Source organism: Choristoneura fumiferana, chromosome 2 (genome assembly GCF_025370935.1).
Source record: "Choristoneura fumiferana chromosome 2, NRCan_CFum_1, whole genome shotgun sequence".
NCBI classification, from domain to species: Eukaryota; Metazoa; Arthropoda; class Insecta; order Lepidoptera; family Tortricidae; genus Choristoneura; species Choristoneura fumiferana.
Window position 1 is genome coordinate 7,834,266 of NC_133473.1, and position 23,681 is coordinate 7,857,946.

Consider the following 23,681-nt stretch of genomic DNA (forward strand, 5'->3'; position numbering starts at 1 on the left):
TAATTTTAGTTATAAATTGTACGTTCTCATTTATTTTATGTAGGTACCTAAATTTAAAAATTGATCGATTCGATAAGCTACGTATATAAGTATCGATGATTTACCGATGCTGTATCGACTGTAAAAGGTATCAACACCTCAATGGTATATCGTTTTATCTTCAGGACTAATAGCAGGCCCCGGCATAGCACATATGAAAAAAAAATCACGATCCCGCGCGTCCGTTTAGACAAGTTGACATTCAATTAATTAGGAATTCCTCATCAGTGCTGCTGTGCTAGGCCACATCCAAGAAGAATTATTTTTAAGTTCTTTACCTATAATAGGATCCTGCTAGCACTTTTTGCGTAGGAAACTCTAAAAAAGCCTAGCTGCTGAACTAAAAAGAATAGAGTCGTATACCAGAATTGAAAAAAAGTTACTAAAAAAAGTAAAATTAGTTCTCTATGTACTTAGGTAAGTACCTGTATTTTCTATACTGCTTCTATATACGTGTTGGTGTTCAATGAAGAGTCATTGCATTGTATTGCAGTTTTTTGTCCAGAATGACATAATTAGATATACGGGAATGTGATGGCGTAGCATAATACGCTATATTATCTGCATGTCACGAGCCACGCACGTCGATCAATCATCATTCACTGTTTCGCTGATCTACTGACGTACAAAACCTGTGTAAAGGTAGTTTACAACGTCAGTTGCTGCCCATGTCAGAGCAACCTCTTCCCCGCCACAAAACAAACGAAGTGACGTACTCTGTACGCCACAGAAAAGCCAGCGACAAATCAACTTGATTTTTAATTCCATTGTAGAAGGATTAAATTTCGAGTTGAATGTTGGTCATGTGTAGATGACCGTGGCGTGAGGCATTCCATTGGCTGTCACGACTAGATGACTGGGGCGGTGGAGAGGTTAAGGCTGCGGCTCCACTGAGGCGGAGACGAGCGGAGCGGAGATGAGACGTGTAGGAACGACCAATCATATTAGGTAAAATCAACATCTCGGAGACGAGATGTAATATGATTGGTCGATCCCTACACATCTCCTCTCCGCTCCACCTCAGTGGAGCCGCACTCTAACACGCGCCGGCGGTCCCTTTACATATTTATTAACCCCCCGACGCAAAAGAGGGGTGTTGTAATTTTGACGCCAATGTCTGTCCGTCTGTGGCATCGTAGCTCACAAACGGATGGACCGTTTTCGATGCAGATTTTTTTACATGAAAGCTAGTTCAGGTTCTTCGCTATGTTTGATATAAATCGGTTCAGTCGTTTTTGAGCATTGAACATTGAAATGACCATGTCGGAGGTTTTCATCTTTTCTAAGTCGGTTAAGCTATGTGTAGTGTAGGCTATTTTGTCTTTTTAGGGTTTCGTACCTACCTCGAAAGGAAAAATGGAACCCTTATTAATATAGGATCACTTTTTTGTCCGTCCGTCTGTCTGTCAAGACCCCTTATCTGGAACGCGTGAAGGTATCAAGTTGAAATTAAAACCATATACTCAGGTCTACAGTCCGTTGAAGCTGTGAAAAAAAATCAAACTTCGAAGTCAATGCAATCAAAAGAGTCATTAAAAAATGTGTTCCCATACAAATTGCCTGAACTGAAATATTTATACGGTACTTCCGGCTGCCCCAGAAACTTGAAATTTTGTATGAAGGTAGCTCTTCTAGCAAAATCAATAAGAAAAATATAAAAATCATAATTTTACTTGTCTGACTGTCGATATCAACAAACTATGTAACATTAGGTACGTCAACGTCATAAATAAGTGATCATTTCTGTACCTTGTCGCTTTCAGTCGTTACACAATTTCGTATGGCTTTTCAAACATGACGTTAAAGTGACAAGGTACAAAAGTGATCACCTATTTATGACGTTGACTGTACCCCACATTGCGTACATATGCTTAGGAGCCCCTCGGCTCTAGATATTCGTGTGCAAGTCTGACTCGAACTTACCTAGTCGTTTTTTTTTTATTTGAAACGTCTACTGCTATTCGGAATTCGGACATCTAAGTTCTTTTGCTATCTTGACTATATGTAAGTCGACACGCGCTGCTCCGGTTCGTTTGTCTCAATATCAGCCAGACGGCCCGTACGTGCGCCGACTCACGTAACTGCCTGCGTTTTTCAATGTCTACAATCAAGCTTTTGTCTATCTCAGTCTGTAAAGTTTTTTGGCAGTCTTCGTGTCAGCGAAGCGCCGTAAAAATGTACTCGTGATATTCTTTTGTTTCCGATTGGCAAACGGGTCACGTCACACACAAGACTTGAAAATCAACGCAAGAGTGGATACAGCCTTATAGCCAGAAGGTCACAAGATATTTTTTTTTTTTTTTTTATAAAACATTGGAACTTATTTATACTTATTGTAAAAAAAAAGAAGATAAGTAAGTACCTAAATAAAAACTAATTCCTTAAAACTAGGCCCCCGTGCATGGCATTGTTTCCAAAAGGTTGGCAGCGTTTCCTCGTTGGATAGGTAGTTGAATAGATAGGCCCTTTAGTCTCGACTCGACTCGACTTGTTGTGTCGACCAGGCGCTGATGCAAATCTTTTCAGAGTCGATGTGCGGCAGGACCCCATAGAGTCTATGATAGAGTTTATGGCGTAGACCCATAAAACTTGATATCAAAGTTGATTTGAAAATATAAAGACAAACATAGTAATATATCTTTATTAGTAGACACAAAGTTACAATACAATGCGCACATCAAATAACAGTTTTTAGTGAGACATAGAGCCTAATACTTCCGCTATCACGACATGCAAACAATAACACTAGTTATCCGTCCAAAAAATATAAATTTTTCATTATGTATAAATACTCTCTTGTCTACTATCACAGTCCGAAGCTTTATAGTGATCCGATATAAAAGAGAAGTCCCCTAAATCATAAACGCCTGTAAGCTTTTGTTAGTTAAAAATCATTCTGTCTTTATCTGTCACTTTGATTACATTTGCCATACAGACAAAACCTAATTTAGCTTTAATATTTCCAGAATTATACCGTAGGCAACAGGCTAGCAACCTGTCACTATTGTACCGTTTTTGTCAAACTTTAAACCTATTTATAATTGCTAAAAGTGGTTCCAAAACGGTAACGTTTCGTGTGCTCTGCCTACCCCATTTGGGAATACAGGCGTGATGTTTGTGTGTGTGTGTATTTCCAGAATTTTTATGCATAAAGAAAAGGGGATTTGTATAACTTATCTATGGACCTACGATCCTTACTGCTATTGATATGTTGATGGTTATGCTATACGTATATATCTAGCCAGCTATGATTCACAATTTATAGAGAAAGAACTAGTCATAAACTTTACTGTTGTCTACCAAAACTACTGTACGCCAGAAGATTTAAACCATTCGGTTTAAAATGGAAATAACAGTTTAGAAGCGTACTTCCATCACAGATAGTGGCACCAATGCCGATATTTTTCACTTTACTGTGCAACATTTTTAGATTTCTGTAGAAAAATTGTTTTATTTTCTCTAATAACTTTTGTTCTACATAACACATAGGTAAGTTAAAAAAGCCAAGATGCCACCTTCTACGACAAAACTGAAAAGCTTGTATTAAATGCCTTATAATATTGCAAACTGTATGAACAGTGTGAAGAAGGAATGCATGAAGTAACCACGCTAACTTTTAATCATCATATCAACCGAAGGACATCCACTGTTAGACATAGGCCTCCCCCATAGACTCCAGTTGCTTCGGTTGGAAGCGACCTGCATCCACCGTGAGTTATTTCTCCACATTTACTAGTCTTGGAAACTTAACTGGTAGGTAGGTACTTTTTTCTTTTACATCTTTACTGCCTGCTGAGCTGGCAACTTTGCATATTTCTTAGTTTTTCTCTTCGTGATAGTTTTTTATATTCTTTAAAAACGAATTAATGTTTATTAACGGTTTTTAAAGAAAATAAAAGTATAACGAATAATTATTGGAGTACCTAGACACATTAATTTATATACTATTAAGAAGAGTTCTATCAGACCACACTTTTAATTTTCATTTCAATTTTTATAGATTAATCGAGAAAAACTAACAAAAATGCAACGTTGCCAGCTCAGCAGGTATAAACGCCCTTAAATTGTTTTTCTGCTTTATCAGCAAGGTGAGTCGCAACGCGCGATCACAGTGTAAACATCGAATTGATAACCCGCTTGATAACTTCAAGATTTGCCAGTTAAGTAAAAATTGCACACTCCGGCTTATCTTCACGGTTAATGTCAGGTCCTTCGATAAACAGCTTGTATAATGTAACTTACGTTAATGGGAAAAACGCTGGTTTAAATGTATTTCTCAACTGGTCGTATTATTAGCAAAAAAGGATCCAACCCTCAACAATTCAATTTTCTATTTTGGATCTAGTTTCAGTAGCTACAAAAGCGAAGTTAAATAATAACATGACAGTGCTTCGGATCCTTTTTGTGAAACTACGTCCAACTAAGTTGACAAAACAAAACAGAAACAAAAGAGATATTTCTAATTAAATTACTAAATTAAATGGTACAACTCCTCTCCCGGTTTTCTCTCGGCTTGGCTCTCCTGACAATCGTGAGTTGAATCGTTTAAATTAGTAATTTAATCAAATATGTCTCATGAGAACCGGCCAAGAGCGTGTCGGAGACGCCCAAAATAGGGTTCCGTAGCCATCACGAAACAATTAAGTAATATTTTTCTAAGAATTTCGTATTTTATACGGAATTTTCCATAGTTTAGGTATATTTTATACCTTAGGCTGCTATTTACTTTTAAACTACTAATCATCCTCAAGCAACCTTAACCGTTATAGTTTTCCTTGAAAGTTTGATATACTTAGTACTACCATCCTAAATTTTTTCAAATTTTTCCACCCACTGGTTTAAATTTTAGAGGGGGACGCTCGATTTTAATGAAAATTTGCACTTAAGTTGAATATTTCGCAAACAAATCTTTGAAAAATCGTCTTAGCAAACCCCTAATGGTTTTAAAAGACCTATCCAACGATACCCCACACTATACGGTTGGACGAGAAAAAAAAAATCACCCCCTCTTTACATCTATGGGAAGTACCCTAAAAAAATTTTTTTTTGTTTTTTATTGTACCATTATGTCGGCATAGTTTACATATATCCGTGCAAAATTACAGCTTTCTAGCATTGATAGTCCCTGAGCAAAGCAGCGGACGGACGGACAGACATGGCGAAACTATAAGGGTTCCGTTTTTGCCATTTTGGCTCCGGAACCCTAAAAAGGGTGAAGATCACTCGGTAATGCTTAGCGGCTAGTTCTTCGAATATGCATAGGTACCTATGTATAAGTTTACAGATTATTAGCGGTCCCTATAATTTTAAAGGGTTGGCCAAATTTTATATGACAAAACCAAAACAATTTTTTCTCTCACAGATAACCTAACCACTTAACATATTCTCAAAAATATAACTAACATATTAAAAAATATACAAAAATAATATATTAACTTAGAATATTATATCTAAGCGACGATAACCGCAACTATCGTATCATCTATCGCAACAAATTTAACAACAAAAAGTAAAAAAAAATATTTTAGTCACAAGTAAGTTTTTAAAAGGTGACTTAATCGTCTTGCTTTTAACCTAACTCATCATCAGGTTCCAGACGAATTTCGCCTTGTTGCCTGTGCAACTAAGAAGTCATCATCATAGCCAGCGGGAAATCATTCACTATTGAACCAAGTCCTCCCCCATAGAACGCCACAATGAACGACAGCTCGCCACCTGCAGCCACCGGTTGCCCGCAACTCTCGCGATGTCGTCAGTCCACCTAATGGGAGGCCAGCCAACACTTCATCTCCCGGTTTGTGGTCGCTCCTCGAGGACTTTTCTCCCATAACATTTATCTGTTCTTCGAGCGATGTGGCCCGCTCATTGCCAGTTCAACTTTTATATTCTTCGAGCTTATAACTTAGAATTAAGCAAGTTTAACCTTAAATTATAATAAATATATTAAGCTTGGAAATATTCGCAACTGGCTTTGAAAAAACAAGTTTTAGCTTTTAACTAAAATTTAAGTTAAATAAAATTTAACATCAATGAATTTTTAAGAAGTATGTAGGTAAACATTGCATCATTTTACCACTTTTCTTAAAAATATGGCAAATACAGTACACGTACAACGTAGAGGCGACTTTTCGACAGTCAAATGAAATGGCACTTCATTTAACTTGGACTCAATTATACCTTAATATTTTTTTTATTACTTATAGTAAATAATAACTGCATCCTTTGCCATTTTTAAATAACTAATTTTGAAAGAAAAAAGGAAAAAAAAAACGAGAAATTTAAGTTATCATACGAAAAATCGATCGGAATTGATAACAGTGATTGCAAACTGGCTAATCGCAAATCTTTCTCCATTCCTCACAAGTGAAAAAAAAAACAGTAAATAAGTCTGCAAGCACAACATACAAAAACATAACGAACCAGAAGTTTATTTAAACAAAAATTCGCTGTAAACAAAATGTTGATAAATAAATACCGTCATTTTACCAAAACAAAACTTTTTAAAACAGGCCTGGACAATAACAATTAGAGCTTATCAAAGTCTTATGGTGTGACCTATTGAAATGCTAAGCCCCTCAAACTGAGAACCTGTGCACCAACAATACTTTTCAAATGCAACACCACCTCTTATATTCAACCTAGCAAACGTAGAAATAACTCTTAACACAACCTCATACTTTGGTGCAATTTCTTATTTAGTCCAATGTCAACAGATTAGGAATAGATGGAATTCCTACTTAACAATTTTAAATGCGTATTTGCAAAATTAAGCTTTAGCATAAGCTTCTTCAATAAATTTAGAAAAATATATAATTTACAAGGTATTCAACCAACGCAAAACACGATCATAACGTCACCCCCATGCTAAAGTCGCGAATCTGCTATTTAGCAAAAATAAGATTTTGAACTCAATGATCAACACCTTGGGTTCAAATCTATTTTTTTCCTAGATAGCAGATTCGCGACTTTAGCATGGGGGTGACGATAATATAGATTCGAGCATGGCTAATGAACCGTTCGCCATAGTACAAAGCTAAGAACACAATGTAACCAAATGCAAAGGTTATAATCTAAGGTGTTATTAGCAGGCATGACTAAATATCCTCGCCTTAGAGAGCACGCAATGGAATTGCTCTAATAGCTTCAAACTCGTTTACGATTTTGGCATGACCTTCATTGAGTCCATTAGTATTCATTGCTCTTAACCTCGATGCAATCAGATATAACATGATGTCTATGAACAGTAAGTACAAAACTGAATAGCTTTTAACACTCAAGTGATTTGCATGTATAATTATGGCATTTCCAATATTAAAAGGGAAGCCTTTGACGAGCAGTAAGGCATCTCTAACATACAGATATCTAAATCTAAATATTATATTATAAATCAAACAAGTGTCTATACTCGTAATGCAAGATCTAACTACAACAATAAATGAACTTCCAATAAGATCCTCTTAAATGCAACAATTCCTTCAAAGTAAATTATTATTTTCAGAACACGCTATCTAGTAACTTATTATAATATTGACTTGCTACCACTGCTTGACCAGTTAATCAGGGTGTCTGAATTCTTATCCTCAATGTCAACAAGGAGGTTTTCCATGTCTATACTCCTGGAATCATTCAGGACTATATCCTCATCATGTTGTTCCAAGTTGATGTAAGACAGTGACTTTTTCTTCTGGCCAAGATCAAATATCTCCAGATCCTCGTCATCATCGTCATCAGATTCCATGGTAAGGGGTACTCGAGACAATTCAAGGTTATTCCTCTTATCTTCAGATTGCAGAACACCATAACGGAATTGATTTGGATCAATTGAGCTGTGTGTATTTTTAGCATCATTGTTACTATTTTTTTTCCTGGAAACAAAAAAAATAGGCTTTAGGATAATATATATTAACTTTAATTTATAACATCACAAGGCCACTTGTTGTTATTTATACAGTCCCAAAAAATATATACATTTGTTTGCTACCATATCAAATGGAGCAATAAATCACAATATTTTTGGTTAGAGATAGAGGTATTGATCAAGAAAAGTAAGCAATTCATTTTCATACAGAATACCAATCCCTTTTGTCTGAATTTACATAATTATAACATATGTATTGTATGTTTATGTGTATTACCAGCTGATGTGAATAATTCTTTTATCACGTAATCTTGAGATTTTTCCGAGATAAAAGTTATCCTGTTATTTATTCTGGCTTTTTAGAGCTAAACTCGATTTAAGACGTGACTTATCCATTACAATATCATTTAATATGAGTGAGTCTCACGGTAGTTTCAGGTAGTGCGTCATTAACCCTTTAACCACAATCGTCTGAATTATAACACACACACAAACATCACGCCTGTATTCCCAAACAAGGGTAGGCAGAGCAAACTAAATGTTAATACTTCGAAGCCACTTTTAGCAATTTTAGGTTTTGAGTTAGACAAAGACGGTACAATAGTGACAGGTTGCTAGGCTGTCGCCTACGGTATACCTTAACCTATATCCTCAGTCGCCGCTTAATGGAGAGGTGTAATTCTAACCCGACACCACACCTGTACGGGGGCTGAATTATAAGACACAAATTATCCAGCTCATTTCGCTGCAAACTTATATTTAAGACAAAATGTCATAGTTTTGTTGAAGGTGGCTACACGGGCATGTATGAAAAAAAACGTATTAGCAGTTAAAAGGTTAATAAAGGATGTCCAATTATTAATAATATAATATTTATAATCAACAGGACATGAAGTTTATTTAGTGTTTATCATGTTGAATGGGTTTAACATGAAAAAGTGTAAATTTTTCCTCCTTCCATCCTCCATGCATAACTAGTTATAAATTATAAGTGTGGTACAATTATTTTTATAATATAACTAGATTTATGGCTAACGCTCAATTTCAATTTCAATTTAATTTTGCCTATGTTATTCTGGAATGTTTGGCATCTAGAAGCTTGATGCAGCGACAGCTTAGATGGAGTGGGCATGTCTTACTTACAGACTTAGATGAGGGTCACCAGCTTTGTGTTTTGGGATATTATTACAACAGTCTAAAATGTATCTAACCACCAGGAGACCCACTTGCTCGTTTGCCATCCAGTCGAATAAAAAAATAAAAAATAAATAAAAGGGTATAAAATGAAATAATGCAAATTTGTAGCCTAACATATCAGACTTACCTATAAAATATGAAGTAGTAGGCGGCCCCAAGGAGGGCAAATCCTCCAAACACAATGAAGGCTCTCTTTAAAACTCCAGGGTCACTTAAATTGATCTTCGGAGGTGCGCCTGTCACTGTCGCGTTGACTTCTGATTTTGTTTCTGTACCATTTGCCAAATTGACATTATGCGCTGGATTCACTGGAACTTTAAAAACAGGAGTGTTATAGTATAATTCATAAATTTGATTTCACATTCAGCATTAAATTAAACTGTGGTGAAAAAAGCCTTTAAAAACCACTAATATGAACTACATATTTAAAGTACCAAAGTATTGTTTTTCTTTCATAAAAAATAGTAGTTAAAGTGTGTTTGGAAATCATAAGTGTTTATGTGACTTTAATTTTACATTTTAATTTAACAGTTGTTGAAAATGTAACTCCGTCTATGTCTATACTATTGATGATTACACCAAAGTTGAGGTTGGAAAAGACACTATTGGTTAGCTGTTGTTCAGTGAGTGACCTTAGGACTAAGCAATCTTAGGAAGCCATTGAATTAGAACTACCATGAGAAACAGATACATTTATTAAAATCAATGCATGAGTCTCTCACACATTAATATGCTTTGCTTACATTAATATGGTTGGTTTTTTATTAGAGCTTACCTTGAAAAGGAGCCATGGATTGGTTTGAAACATGCCAGGCATACCAAGACTATTCATAAGCAAATGACTCATGAATCTATTATAATACTTTATTTCAATCCAGATAAATTGATTTAAATATTTGAAAATGACATTAATTTTGACGTAGGAGAAATAAAAAGAGGATAAATAAGGAAGCAAAATTGTAAAAAGATACCTTTGATATCATTTGTTACTGGATGTTCATCTTTCGGATTTGAGTTAGTTACAGGAGCATTCTCTGATTTGTTTAAGGCAACCGGCGATTCAGTCAATTGCCTGAATGTATTTTCAGATGCTTCAGAGGGCGGTTTCGCAGGTTCTTGTACGAGTATCTGCTGAGAGTGCTGTGCGGGTTTTTGTGCCGGTACTTGCTCAAGCGACTGCCCCGCCGATTGGTCAAGAGACTGAATCGGTTTCACTGTCGTCGGTAACTCGGGTTTTTGTGTCTCCGCTTCTCGTTTTCGTAACCTCATCAACTTAACTCCATTGTGAATCGACGGCCATAAGGAAAATATATCGTCAACATCACTAATTGCACTCTTACCAGAATGAATAACCTCCGTACTCACAAAATTTAAGTAGAACACTAACACTGCACAACGTAATAACATCGTGAACAATTACACAATATTATGAATATGTAGGGTTTCCACGATCACTTTCACACAAACAACTCGTTCTTATGAGATCATTTACGAAGAAAATTACTCATTCATCCAACCAACTTCGCAAATCTTGCTTACACAAATCTCCTTAGAACAAACAATGTCCACATTGTATGATATAATTCCTTCGGGATTCTCCGTTCCTCTTGGGAAACTGAAGATGAAGAAGGTTAGACTGAGGATAATTAGATGAATTTCCAATTCGGACTGTAATCAGGCTACTCGACTGTCAAAACGCTCGGTCAAAACTGACAGATATAAAATGTTTTAAAATTTATCGCCTTTTAGAAGGTAAAGGGATTTACCTCTTACATACGTAAAAAGTAGGATCAGCAGCAGGGCTACTACGAAACTCGAAACTCGAAGTTCATGTCGTGCGGTCCCTCTGACACTTATACTATTTAATACGAGAGCGAGAGGGAGCTACAGGGCTACTACGAAAATCGAAAATTTAATTTCGTGTCGTACCGTCCCGCTGACACTTAAGTATAAAATTTAATATGAGTAAGAGGGACGGTACGATACGAATTTCGAATTTCGTAGTAGCCCTGCAGCATTGTCTTGGCAGCTCGAAATGGCTATAAATATAACAAAAATTGGCAACCTTAGAGTAGGACCTAATACCTACATGGTATCACTGTAATACTCTAAGTTGGCAACTCATAATAATATCACAGGAATAAAAATATATCGGTCACACACACTTATTAGGTAAAAAGGGAATCACACACAAGCGCGCAAATATTCGTACACTGTACAGCTACAAACGGAAGAATAAAAAAAATGTTTTATTCTTCCGTGGCTATAAACTATGAAATTAAATAAATCAAAAGAGACAGCAGATTGTAATTGATGATTTTTTAAGCTTTTTTTCAGTTTCACCTGTCCCGTTGTCTGTATGTCTGTCTTGATATCTTGATATCTTGTCGTCATATCTTGCAAGTTAAATTTGACCACCTTCCAGTAGTCAGATTGACTTGAAATTTGGAATAAGTAGGTACTTATGTAAATCGTGTGACAAAACAATAATCTAGTAGTGACATCCTGGTAGTCCAGCCAGGATCGTCTCCGCAGGACGGAACTCTTCAATTTAATAGCATCGACTTGAATCGAATCGAATCGAATTTGGTATGCAAATGTAGTTTGTGTGAAAGTACAGCCAACAAAAAGTACAGTCAGCAAAAAAAGCTTGTATTAAAAATGTCATTTTTATGGTTAGGTTATTTTATTACAAGCTTTTGTTTAACTTGCCCTGTTTATTTATTTATTTGTTTATTTGGGTCAAATCTTGGAAGCTAAATTTGACCCACTTCCAGTGGTCCGATTGACTTGAAATTTGGCACACTTATGTAAATTTGGTGACAATACAATAGTCTAGTAGTGAAATCTTGGTATACCGGCCAGGATTGTCAGCGCAGAACAGAACTCCTCAACGGTAAAAGGCATCGACTTGAAATTTGGTACGAAAATGTAGCTTGGATGACAATGCAAGTACAGTCAACAAAAAGTACAGTTAAAAAAGTCTTGTATTAAAAATGTAATTTTTAACAAAAACTTATAATAATTAAGATTGTCAGATAAAAGTGTAAAGATATCTTTGACCTCGACTGTACAAATAGCCAGACTGCATCAATAATGTCTAAGATGCCTTAAATCATTACACATTAGATGATATGGATAACAACCGTAATGAACGATATTTACTTACACTGTAGCCAGTCACTACAACAGCCATAACGCCATGCCCATAAGTAATGAGATAAATAAAACGTACGATCACATATATTATTTTATTTATTCAATAGACATTTATTTTTAATCATATACTATAAAGTAGAATTTCCAAATTTTAATTTTTGGTATCTAGGTATCCAACACTTTACTGATTGAGTATCCACATAGGTTCGATTACACTGTTTAAACCTAACCTAATGTATAAACGCCGGTACATCTGTCCCAAACATTTAGGTACACAGTAAAATATCACCTACAAAATTGAACAAGTTGATAAGTAGATATAGTATAGATTTATCAAAGTCTTACTATTAAAAGTACTGTTGTTATAAATACCGGCAGTGATGAATCAAGCCTTGGTCGCAAGAAAGGTGGTTGATCATTCAAGCGTTTTAACCGCCGTAATGCATTGACTGAAGATATCGTTAGCCAGTAATTCGATGCACATCTGTACCTACATCGGATTGAGAGTGATGAAATGATGAAACGTTTGGGTTTGAAACAGAGTTTCCGTTCTTTGTGACACTCATTTTGTCAGTCTTCCCAAAAAACAATGGCGACGGTCGATGAAACACCCAAATAATCTTGCAAGCGTTGCTCGCTCCCCGACGCTGGCATAGGTCTAAGCTTCCGGAAATCAACACGACGACCTTGCAGTTCTAGTTTCTTAGCATTAGTAATAAATTACGAACTTTACTTTTAACATTAAATTATAATAAAAACCATTCAAAAACTAACTAGATACACACCACGCTTCCTTGATGCACACACACTCCCTCTTACCGCGATTAGGTTTTATTTAAGTTACGAGTTAATTTACAATGTTAATAAACGTGTTATAAATAAATAAATTATTAGCTATTTTATACAAAATCCGTAACATCGAAATAATATCACGTATAAACGACGCATTCGTATCAACACCATCTATTATCGTATGTAAAAATCAGTTAAGCCTATAAAAATAGATTGCACACAAAGACCATTCCGAAAATATTAGCCGTGACCATTTTTCGTGCAACGTAAACAGTGCTCCTGCCTGCTGTTCTGATAAAACGCCAGAGAGTCAATATAAATGTATAAAAGGTACTCGGTGTTCAACGCCAGGCGTAATGTGAATAAAGATTAGTGATGTTTAATAAACCTGACTTAGTCTTAGTAGAATCCATATTTTTTCAAAGTTGATTTTCCATTCGTCAACATTAGGGCGATATAAGATCGTTAATTAATCTTGTTTTAGATGACGATAAAGATCTTCGATAACACTATGATGAATAACAATTTTTGTTATGGCCCCATGCAATAAAAAATTGTCTTTGACTCATATAATTTATGTAAGTATAGCTACCCAAAAGATGATCAGTATCAAGCAGTTAACTGCGGCTGGAAAAGTACATTACAATCTGTATGTACTTCTAAATTAAGTACATTATAATTAGATACTTCCCTCTAATCAACTACCGACTTACGATTATAAATATTCCGAAATTTTAATATTAAACTTCCGATATAACTCTACTTGCTTATTTAAATAGTAATCTATTGTGTCGGCTAATAAATCTTCTGAAACTTTAATATAGCAATTAATTTAATGTTAAGTTTCTAAAATGTGTTAACTTTTAAAATGCGGTTAGTCCATCAAAGGAATATATTCCAAATCATAAAATATCTCATAAATAAATTTACTCTCAGCGTTGGTAGCCCTCTCAAATACATACAAACGAAGAGAAATGTAAAATATTGTCAAATTTTAATTGAGCCTTAACCCTAAAACCATGGCACACAAATTATTCCTAACAAAGGAGGGAACTCTTCACAACTGGGATTATGACTATTATCTTGTATCGATCAATCAATTTCACTTGATTTGTAAGAAAGCATTCTTACTAAAATTTAAAAACCGCAAGATATGAATCAGAATTGTGAGCAAATTGTGTTTACGTACATACCTACACAAGAAAACCATTGTAGGCAATGAAAATTGTAAAAATGTTTGGTCACGTTAGTCTCCACAGTCAGTCTTCGAAGAAACCTAATTTATTATGAAACTGTAACGTATATGGAATGTGACAAAACAAGGTATAAAACAAAACAAGTGATAAAGCAACAACTGATAAACAAAGCCTCGATCTACTTCCTGCTGACTATTCACTCCGGGATAGCAATCGGTATAATTCTACTGTAAACATAATTTCACAGCTTCGCAAAATTCGTTACACGTTTCTAGAATTAAGACATTTAATTAGCGAGATGATTTTGACCAATTTATTTGGATCTAACTACGAAATTGCTGCCCCGGATAAGGACGAAATCAGTAGTTTCCCAGTATAGTCCAGGATGTTGTCAACGATTGGATTCTCACATGTACATTCCTTATTCTGTTATGAGGGTTCTCTGGTTTTATTCTCTGTAAGTAGCACCTGCTAATGAGTATTAAAATGTGGCTTTGTACGGAACCCTCAAATCGCGAGACCCTTTCGCTCAGGAATTTCGGCCAGAGGCGCTCACTCCAGGCGCGCTTTGTAGCTGGTCTTCCAGATCTCAGCCAGGGTGACAGCCGAATGGAAGCGATGGAAGATGCAAAGCGGGAGAGTGAAACGCTGGACCAATGACCAGGCGACGTAACCGTAAAAGTCCAATTGCACCTGAAAAAGACAGATAATGGAATTAAAGCAGATTTTATTTATTAGCAGCAGTAAATAAGTTCAAGGAAATCTTAGATTGTTTACAGACGATTTTTTTTTCTAGTGCGCCGGACAGGTCTCTAACCTGCACCTCCTGGGTAGGTACCTATATGCCAAAACGTGGAAGTTGGTAAGATCAATTACTTATCTATACCAAAATCGTTATTTCGTAGTAGCAAAATTTGTATTCGCTTTTTTCCCCAAATGTTTTTTTTATTGAAGCTTATTTTTACAATCGCGTGTTTTTCCAATTTTAATTGACAGAAACATGGTAGGTTTAGGTTATGTTAAATTTGGTTGGGCCCGAGGGGCCAAAAATACACAAAAGAAGGAGCTCTGCATAAGCGTAGCTCCGCCGACACCGTTGCAGTATCAATTAAAATTGGTAAAAAAAGTGATTGTGAAAATTGGCCTCAGGAAAAAACCATAGGTAAGTTAATTAAGGGGAAAAAAGCGTATGGAAACTACGCTACAGGTAATAAATAACGATTTTGTGAATATATGATGTAAAGGCCTTTCCTACCGTCGAAAAAAATAGAGCGAACGAGACAAACATTAATAATCTTACAGGATTAGCCAGCACTTTCTGTGCCTCGAAGGTGTAGATGAGCCACATGGTGACGTTGCAGATAAGCAGGAAAGTGACAGCCTGACGTGCTGGCTTGCTCCTTTCCTGTTCAGGGAGGTGCACGCGACGACGGGAGACGTCTGCAATGAACAGCAGCTGCAAGACCACCTGGAAAGAGTAGGTAGTTTTATGTAATTAGTCTTTACACTTAGCTGTGTGATTAGATCAAAGGCATTGGATTTTTCATGCCTGTCTTGGCTACACATATTATGGGAAGCAATTATTATAATGTAAAGCCGAGTTTAGACTTGCAAGAAAAATCGTGCAAGTTGTAAAGCTAACGAGTTTGTAGTGGTCAATCGAGCGCCGCAATGTAATGCAACTTGCACGATTTTTCTTGCAAGTCTAAACTTGGCTAAAGATTCCAAGTCACTTACTAATTAATTTACGCAAAAGATAGAGATTAAAAAAAAGAAAATTTCTGACTGACGGTCTTATTGAAGCCCAGTTTCATCCAATCAGATCTAAAAAGCAGTGCCGTGTAGTGTATAAATGGTAGTCACTATGGGTTTAGGTAAACCTAGGATATTCTACTGCTAAACATGGAATTACAGTAAAAAAAATACTGAGATTTTTTTCATAAGCGAAAAGCTCTTAAGTTTCTGTAAAGGAGACATAACTCACATAGCTTATCCTTTTTCATACTAAAATAGTTATAAAGGTGATTTGTGTTAAGAAATTATTTTTAATAGCAATTAGTTATAGCCTAGGTTTTTTAATCATCAAAATAAGATCTCACCTGAAGAACGCTCAAGCATCCGGTAATCATGACGAGCAGGTTAGGCTCATGAGTGAAGGCGCCCATTCCACCAGCGATCACGCTGAACACAGCATACACGAAGAGACCGAAGGCCGACACACGCAACAAGATGTCGTTCAGGTCTGATTGTTCTTCTGAGCGGAACTTCAACGATTGCACCCTGCGGAGAGGCTCGGTACAGGAGGGGGGGCTATTGCTCCATCTCATTACACGACCACTGGTCGATAAGAAACAAAAGACAAACCAAAAATGGTAAATGAAAATTAAATTGAAGGGGCAATGACAACACGGTCGTGTGGTGAAGGCAGGTAAAGAGGTATGATATTTAATTTTACAAGGGAGCGATAAGGAAAATGGAGTGCGGCAAAAAGGTTGGGAAGCGGAAAAAATAACACATAAGATAAATAAGTAACTGAATATTAAACTGAATATGTAAAATCTAAAGTGATAAAAACTATTATTGGAAAGGAAGTTCAAAAACAATATCAGTAAAAACAAATACAAAATTCTAAATAGGTAATTAGAAGACTACGAGGAATATGTCATCTCAAAGTATTATGAAATTCAAAATAATATTAATTAACACTATAACTTACCGTATAAATCCAATCAAAATCGCCAGTATAGACAAAACCATCAGAGTGCAATGAGACACATCAGCCAAATAGATCGAGAGGCGCTTAAGCTCTTGGTGTCTTATGAGGACGAAGAAGAGAATCAAGCAGATTAGCGAAGCGACCAATAGCAGCAGTCCACAGAAGAGCCCCTTGGAAGCGCCGGCGCAGTCGACACGGTTCCCGCGCTGAGCCGCCGCCAGTGCTGCCGCCCTGCGGGAGAGAACAGCCTCCAGACGTCTTTCCAGATCTTCGTCGTTGGCCACGCTGCAACCAAACGCATATGATCACGTCAGTCATAGTATAAAAATTCGGCTGCCGGTTTTACATTAGTGATCAAATGTTACATGATTAGTTACTATTTACTAAGGTGTGAATTAAGTCAAGCATGTGAACATATTAGGGCGTGTGACTATTATTATCTAAGGTAAAGACACCTATTTCCGTGGCAATCAAAATCAGCACTCAATTCCGTGATTCCGTTAAAAATAGGGAATAAAATATATCGGGTGTACGTAAAAAAATTTGCAGTGGCAGCTTATTCTGGGGTATACTCCGGTGATAGTTATGTTGTGATACTGTAGTTACTATACATTCCAAGTTGATTTGAGGTATTTATATCATACTATATACTTGCCACGAAAATTGGTGCCGTTATCTTATTAGAGTTTTAGTTCAGTGTCTTTGTATGATTATTTATAAATAAAAGCTAAGGTGTGTGATGTAAAACCGGGAGCTGAAGAGATGCAAAAACTACTTTTATTTAAACAAAATGTAATTGCTGACGTTACATTATCAATTCACTAAACGTTAGGTTGCGTTTCGGTTACATCATGCTTCTATAGGTATTATATTAAACAGTAGTTACCTAGGGTAGCGACCGATGTGCTTCCACATGACATAGATGACGGCGGCTCCAATAAGAGAATACTCGATGATGAAAGGGTAGAGATAAGGAGCGGAGTCTGTGACGATGGTGCCCATAATTGGGTTCCGACCACAAACGGTTGAGTTATCAATATTGGCGATCAGCGCAGCTGGACTCAGGTTGTCGAATGACTCGAATATCTCCGACGCGTTGTTACCTGAAACGAGATTTATTGCAATTGGTAACGAGATAAAATACTCTGCAATTAAATATTGACGTCTATAATTAATATCAAATACCTACGTTTCTAAGATGATTTATTTACAATTACAAACTAAACGTAAATTAATTTAGAACGCTTAACGAAAAAAGAGTACTTTGCCATCGAAGCAAAAAAAAGGGAGGTATTAGGAATTATTTTTTGAAAATAAATTTCTTTGCGGTTCATAAAGTTAACAACAATCATGCACAAAACCAAATTAAAAACATACAGTCTATTTAAGATGAGAGGTACCTAATGGTAGACAACCTACTTATTTAAAAAGATGACTGTACAACAAGAGAAACGAAAAATCACCTACTTCAGGCAATTGCAAATAAAAAGTGCATGGGCGACGAACTGAAACGTGTAGATTGAAAACGATACTCTGACAAACCTGACGAATGAGGTGGTTCGTCTACGCGGTAGGTTTCGACACTATTACCCCACTCATCCCTGTTAGTAACGTACGATCCGGAGGTCGAGGTAGGCACCATTGTGCTAACGATCGGTTTCAAAGTTGATGAGTAAAGCCATTGGAATACTTCCAGCATGGCGGTCTGAGTCTGTGTCACTTTGTCCTCCGGTCGTGGTGCAAGAGTGGATGTAGTAGTGAAAGGATTGTCGTTGGGCCAAGCATCTTGGTCCCGACCATAACCCATTCCATTATCATACCCGTATGTACCCTTAATGGTCTCGATAAGTTTCGATTTGGGAAGGTTACTGCCCATATTGAAATACGGTGAAGGAGTGGTCGCTGAAAAATTTGTTTAAAACGAATTTTATTGACACGTAACATGCAAAATTTTAGTATGAATATACGTGGGACAACATTAGTAACAATAACGATTAGGTTTAACGTGACACACTTACTTGTGGTAGTAGGTGCCAGTGTGGAAGTGCTGGTAACGATATTTAATACTTGTTCACCAGCAGATTTGACTGTGGTCGATGCTGTTGAAGCAATGGCAGACGCAGCCGTTGTGGCCGCTCCGAATACCTTCCCAGAATGCCTCAGAGTGTGCTTACGGATGACTTCTGAAATAATCAAAAGAACCCATTATGTTGTTGAAGGACTTTCTACATTTCTTTTTTTTTTAATTACAAAATTATTTTTCCAACAAAGTCTTACTTCCGAGTACGGTCTCACCGGGCACTCCCAGAGGATACTTCACGTGGTAGTCAGTAATTTCTTTCAGAGATTCTAAAACTAATGTTCGAATCCACACACAAATATTAGTTGCCACGACGTGCATCAAGCCGAATCTGGCTATTACTTTGAACCTGTGTATATTCAACTGGAACAAAAGAGAAAACATTAAATATTAAGATATAAGAAAAAACGGACGTCAAGTGCTAACTTCACAAACGCAGGGTTTCACCCGTACCAATGCAGAACAAAAAACATGTTTCTTGTATGCATTGATCACGGGAATATATTATTTGAAATTATCAAGTGTTCACTTTATTACGCTTCAAAAAGTAGGTACCTACAGTTTTGTGACAGGTAGATAGCAGCACCTAAGTAATCGGATCCCGCTAGAGGGCGCAGTAATCCACAATTGCGAACTACTTACTCGTGAGTTCATGAAGATAAAGTACATCTGCATGAAGGTGAACACCATTTGCAGAACAGGGTTGACGCCCTTCAAAATTAAATAGCATGGAGAATCCAGAGGCAGTTCGAAGAAGGTTCCAAACTCCAGGCCATTGTAGATCATGGTGCCCAAGCCAAAGGCTATAATAAAAAGTTATTATTTATTAGAGTTCTTCGTTTAATTTCCACATAACATTGATTTGTACTATTTTTATACAGTGTAATATTCTTACCGATAGCTCCAATGCGTAAGAAGAAGCTGCCATGGCTGTGATCATTCTGCGAAGTTTTACGCCTACGTAGTGGTCTAGCCACGGGACCAGCTTCCATCTCCACAATGTCTTGTTGCTGTCAAAAGAAAAAAAGTTGATAAATAAAGAATAAAAAGTGCATGTATCAAATATTACCTTTGTCCTTGAAATCGAGCACAAAGTATCACAATCAATTAATATATTTAGAAGAGTGAACGCTGTACATTTCGTGATATATCAACATAAGTTTGTATTAGTATATTCAACCCGTGTTCGTGCGTACTGTTAATCTTCTTAACATTCGTGTAACGCTTCTAAATACTTTGATCACGGATTGGGAAGTAGTCATCAATCAGCTCAATCAGGCGTTGTTCAACAAAGCAAAAACCATACAGCGAATAACAGTCTTATTGAGAGTTTTTTTTTTCAACTCTGAATGATTAAGTCAACTTGACGTGCCTGGATTTTTTCGTCATTGGAAAAACCATCCAAGCTGCGCTATGAATGTTCTTACCCGCTGAGAAATGATAGTCAAGAGAAAATATTATAAGTCATCATCCGAGATTTTATCAATAAGGCCATTATATTTTTACACAAAAACACAGAAGCACTACTGCCAACCAATGTCTACGACAGCACATCCAAAGCACTCCGCAATGATATGATACAGTGTCAAGCGGGATGCGAATGATCCTCACCTGTTCAGACGCATACAATTGCGCCATTTGGATCTGTAATTGTTGTTGACGAACTTTATCGCGCATCTTACGGGGATACACCTCCTGCCCAAATGATATGGAAAAAACAAAAAAAAGTAGCCGGCGTAAACATAAAAGGGTCATGCCTTTACCTCCCCGACGAAGCGGTCAAAGTAATGTTGTGGTTAAAAAAATTGCCAAAAATCAAATGAATGGTGACAACTGAATTAAAGACGAACATTTACTGTGTTAATAAAAACAAGACACATGAAGCGATAACAGTGTGTGACAAATTATTACTAACAAAATGGATGTGCTGTTGGATAACTTATAAGGTTCACTCACCTGGAATTGGCTTTGCTTCTTAGCTTCTTTGGCGGGTTTCTCTTTTGCAGCATCTTTTTCCTTGTCCTTGGATTTTCCGTCCTTTTTGCCATCTTTCTTGCCGTCTTTGCCATCTTTGCCGTCTTTGCCTTCTTTTGCATCTTTATCTTTGGTTTTCTTTTCCTTTTCCTTTTTCGGTTTCTTTTCCTTTGGAGGGGGCTTAGGTTTTGGGGGACTACCGCTACAGCAGGCGCTTTCTAATAACAGAATTAAAAAAGTTCATTATTTTATCACAAACATTATGTATCATTATCTAAACTTACACTTTGCAGTGTTTTTGTGTAATATAATTATTTTCATGATATTTTTTTACTAACCTTGGAGTAAAAAGCAGAATACGTATAACAAAAACAGTATGCTCATGCCATAGAGGTAGGTGAAGAAGCCTTCATAGTAGTAGAGGGGCAAGTTGTGCGTGATGACATCACTGATGACATAAGCGATGCATACCACTACCAAAAGCTTCGCGTAGATGAAACTCGAGATGATGAACAGGGAGGTTCTGTAACAGAAACAAAGAACTCTTATGAAATGGCGCACATGTGTGTTCCTAGAAACTCATTTACTCGAACAATGTCCGATTGCATTGTTCATTGAAAAATGATGAGCTCGTGTAAGAAGAAGTGGTTTTCTTGGTATGAAATATTTTTAGAGACTAAGTTTTGATTATATTGGACAAAGAGAACTTATTTCTAGCACCTCAAAATTATTACTTACTTGCAAAAAGAAGCAACAGTTTTGGTGGAAATAAAATAAATTAATGTAGGTAAGACTAAAAATAATACCTTTTTTATTTCTAGTTTACATTCATGCACTTCGTTACATTTGATCGTAAATTATGATCAAATATGACACCAAAATCACACTTTATTCCGTTTAGATATTGAAAATCCTTTATTGCAATAACAAACAAGATTGCCACCCAATTTAATCCAGATTAACTTTAAAACACGAAAAATGTGAATAACAATTTGTTGATAATATCTCATGACTTTTATTTATTTTTCTAAAATAAGCACTGTGAGCACGTACATTTCATAAAATTAACACTAAATCAGGGCAGTGCAAGTAAGTACATACTTGTTTAATTCACTTTTTTTTTCACTTAACGTTACAAAAGAAATACACCTTTTTCAACTTAATTTTTTCCTTTGAAAAAAAAAATACAAAATTAAATATTTCAAATTTACTACGAAAAACCCCAACCCATCACCTACTTTTTCGACGGCTTCGGCTGCACGCACTTAAGCTCCATTTCCTTGTTCGCTGTATTGTGCTTCTCAGCGATGGCGATGTCGCTCCCTTGTTGCCGATGCTGCCCCACCGGCAATGTCGCCATGTTGTCCACGGAGTCCAACTCCACCGTAGCCACCTTCACCTCCGCCTCCATCGGCTGATGCTTATCTTTCCCCATCACTGACACTCCACTTTAAAAACCCATTCCAGGACCAGGGTTAAGGATACAAGGGCAGGGACTGGCTTATCAAAGCTCCGGAAGCTAAGGTGCGGTGCTTCGCCAAGCTATGAGTAGAGTTGCGCAGATTCGGATGCTGCGCGACGTACTAGGGGTGCCACCGACCCTCCAAAATGGCCCCTCTCAAATTGCACTCGGAATGGCGAGAGGGTCGTAATGTAATGTGGGGGAGAAATGCATGTTTTATACAACTAATGCGTTATTGTCCGAGTTTTTATAACTTACTTGAGGCGTCAACGATTTCATTAAGTATTCTCGTAAGATACCAACTAAAACATACCTTAATCTTAGTCAATATTTCCTATTTTTTTTAAGAATTATATCTGCGAGTATCATAATGTCATCGATATGTCCGTAAAATCCGCCAGATCACAAAATTCCTAGGCATATCGTGTAATGGCGCCATTTCATGATATGCCTAAAAGTTGGCCAGGCATATCACGATCTGCCTGAGAAACAATACGGTAGATCGATTAGTAGAGCAACGCATTCGTTGATATTCCTAGCTATATACTGGGCACATCGAGCCGAGAAAGAGAAAAAATTCGGTATGACGAGCGAAACGAGGAGTATGGTTAGTATGAATTGTGACCACAACGTACGAGTCGAGCGAGTGAAGCGAGCGTGCCGTGGCAGCGGCCGACGAAGTGCCATAACCGATATGACGGTGTTTCATGATATGCCTAGGAATTTCATGATCTGCCTAAACATCACTAGGCAAATCGTTAAACGGTGCGTTTTGAACGATGTGGTGGATATCACTTAGCCAATTCATGAAATGGCGCCATTCACGATATGCCTAGAAATTTCGTGATCTGGCGAATTTTACGATCGGCCGTCGACAGATATAAAGAGAAATTCGATCAAGAAAATTGACATTTGCTTAGGTCAGAAATGAGGAGGTTAATCATTCATAACAAAATCACATTAGTTTCTCGATATAATCTTCTTATTTCAGGTGTTTTATGTACCTACAATAAAGAGTTACACATACTCATTCAATAGGTAAGTAGCAGCATAAGAATCTTTCCATCTCAATAAACATGAAATCGTTCTCCAAAATAAAAGCACAGTCGACAACCCTAATCTGGCGACAGGCGGTCGATAGAGACGCTGTCCGGGAGCTTTGGGAGGCTGCGCGAGCGACCCACTGACCCGGCTTCCCCCTCCCTCCT

At 36.9% G+C, this 23,681-nt stretch overlaps 2 protein-coding genes across 12 annotated transcripts in view; both read right to left on the reverse strand.

Annotated features, from left to right (window-relative positions):
* Positions 1–2,666: 2,666 nt before the first annotated feature.
* On the reverse strand, positions 2,667–10,790 carry LOC141442004 (uncharacterized). The gene is made up of 3 exons (XM_074106922.1): positions 10,066–10,790; positions 9,222–9,408; positions 2,667–7,904 (listed from the first exon to the last, which is right to left on the reverse strand). The coding sequence occupies exons 1-3, from the start codon at positions 10,499–10,501 to the stop codon at positions 7,559–7,561; spliced, it is 969 nt and encodes a 322-aa protein (XP_073963023.1). The 5' UTR covers positions 10,502–10,790; the 3' UTR covers positions 2,667–7,558.
* Positions 10,791–12,331: 1,541 nt separating this feature from the next.
* The window catches only part of OtopLa (proton channel otopetrin-like a), a 65,930-nt gene continuing 54,580 nt past the window's right edge, over positions 12,332–23,681 (reverse strand). For 4 of the 11 annotated variants that reach the window (XM_074106932.1, XM_074106943.1, XM_074106944.1 and 1 more), the window contains exons 4-16: positions 21,350–21,534; positions 20,994–21,229; positions 20,649–20,732; positions 19,933–20,047; positions 19,680–19,840; positions 19,235–19,400; positions 18,976–19,140; positions 18,500–18,859; positions 17,844–18,060; positions 16,958–17,242; positions 16,341–16,578; positions 15,542–15,709; positions 12,332–14,934 (exon numbers count right to left, since the gene is read on the reverse strand). In XM_074106932.1, the coding sequence (XP_073963033.1) occupies positions 14,794–14,934; positions 15,542–15,709; positions 16,341–16,578; positions 16,958–17,242; positions 17,844–18,060; positions 18,500–18,859; positions 18,976–19,140; positions 19,235–19,400; positions 19,680–19,840; positions 19,933–20,047; positions 20,649–20,732; positions 20,994–21,229; positions 21,350–21,534 (2,521 nt within the window). In that variant the 3' untranslated portion in view covers positions 12,332–14,793. Of the gene's footprint in view, positions 14,935–15,541; positions 15,710–16,340; positions 16,579–16,957; positions 17,243–17,843; positions 18,061–18,499; positions 18,860–18,975; positions 19,141–19,234; positions 19,401–19,679; positions 19,841–19,932; positions 20,048–20,648; positions 20,733–20,993; positions 21,230–21,349; positions 21,535–22,249; positions 22,606–23,681 lie in introns of those variants that run through there. The other 7 variants (XM_074106974.1, XM_074106967.1, XM_074106947.1 and 4 more) reach the window with 7 other exon arrangements.